The 1,308-nt window shown below is 60.7% G+C and overlaps 1 protein-coding gene across 1 annotated transcript in view; it reads left to right on the top strand.

Moving 5' to 3' along the window:
* ADAMTS7 (ADAM metallopeptidase with thrombospondin type 1 motif 7) overlaps nucleotides 1-1,308 on the top strand; it is a gene marked incomplete at its 3' end in the record, with an annotated part of 49,447 nt that overhangs the window by 22,563 nt on the left and 25,576 nt on the right. Inside the window, exon 13 of the mRNA XM_009645387.1 lies at nucleotides 729-973. Coding sequence (XP_009643682.1) covers nucleotides 729-973 — 245 coding nt within the window. The remainder of the gene's footprint in view (nucleotides 1-728; nucleotides 974-1,308) is intronic.

Raw genomic sequence — 1,308 nt, 5'->3', positions numbered from 1 at the left:
TACCCCTGCCATCCCACCCCCAAACCCTGTCCCTCAGCACCGCCTCTGCCCGGCTGTTAAATCCCCCCAGGGCTGGGGACTCGACCCCTTCCCTGGGCAGCCCCTTCCAGCCCCTGACAGCCCCAAGGGGAAGGAATTTTTCCCAATGGCCAACCCAACCCTGCCCCGGCACAGCTTGAGGCCATTTCCCCTCATCCTAAATCACAACTTGTCAGTTTGGATGGGGTGGGACACGAGCAGCAGCATGGGGAGATGTGGTGTTGCCGTTCCACTTCTTACTCCTCGGAAGAAAAATATCCCCTAACTGGTCTTCACGTCTAAAGGCTTGAAAACAAATCTGTGCACACGGGAGCTGGCTGGGAGAGGTTTCAAGGGATTTTGCGGGTTGATGAGGACATGTTGAAAGTGTGGTAAATGCCTTGCCAGCGCCCGTGTGCCCACTCTGCCATGGGCTTTTCCAGCAGGGAATGCAGCTGGGCTCTGCACGAGGTCAGGTTTGGTGCCTGCTGACGCTTGACAAAGATGCAAGGATTGGCAGGGTGCTGGCACCCGAGGGACACTAGCGCCCACCCGAGGGACACTAGCGCCCACCTGAGGGACAGGGACACTAGCACCCACCCAGGGTACACTAGCACCCACCCAGGGGACACTAGCACCCACCCAAGGGCATGAGTTGTCTCTGCCATGCCTTTGACTCCCCTGAGAGTGATGCTTGGTTCCATTCCCAGGTTACGTCGATATTGGGATTATCCCCGTGGGAGCCCGGGAGATCCGGATTGAAGAAGTCGCAGAAGCCGGGAATTTTCTGGCACTGCGGAGCGAGGACCCAGAGAAATATTTCCTGAACGGCGGCTGGACCATCCAGTGGAACGGGGACTACAGGGTGGCGGGGACCACCTTCACCTACAAGAGGACGGGGAACTGGGAGAACCTCACCTCCCCAGGGCCCACCGTGGAGCCCGTGTGGATCCAGGTACGGTCCAGGCTCTGCCGGTGGTCGGGGTGCGTGGAGGGGAGGACCAGGGGGACCGAGCCACCGGCTCTCCTGCCTTCCCATGCGGGGCTGAGCTGCCGTGGTCTGTCCTGGCACTTGCCCGCCGTCCGAGGGATGAGGTCGCATTTATCCAGGAGCCAGTGTCAGGAGCAGCCGAGCACGTGCTGCCGGCCTGGGGAGCATTTCCAGCCCACACCGCTTCCAGCCGAGCCTTGTCCTCAAAGTAGAGGAGCAGCAGAGAGAGTGTGAGGAGAAGGAGCACCTCTCCTGAGGCCTTTCCCGTACCAACAGACGGGGAAGAGCCCGCGGTGGTT

This window comes from Egretta garzetta, unplaced genomic scaffold (assembly GCF_000687185.1).
Source record: "Egretta garzetta isolate BGI_Z169 unplaced genomic scaffold, ASM68718v1 scaffold651, whole genome shotgun sequence".
Taxonomy (NCBI): domain Eukaryota; kingdom Metazoa; phylum Chordata; class Aves; order Pelecaniformes; family Ardeidae; genus Egretta; species Egretta garzetta.
This window is presented reverse-complemented; position numbering and strand designations above follow the sequence as displayed.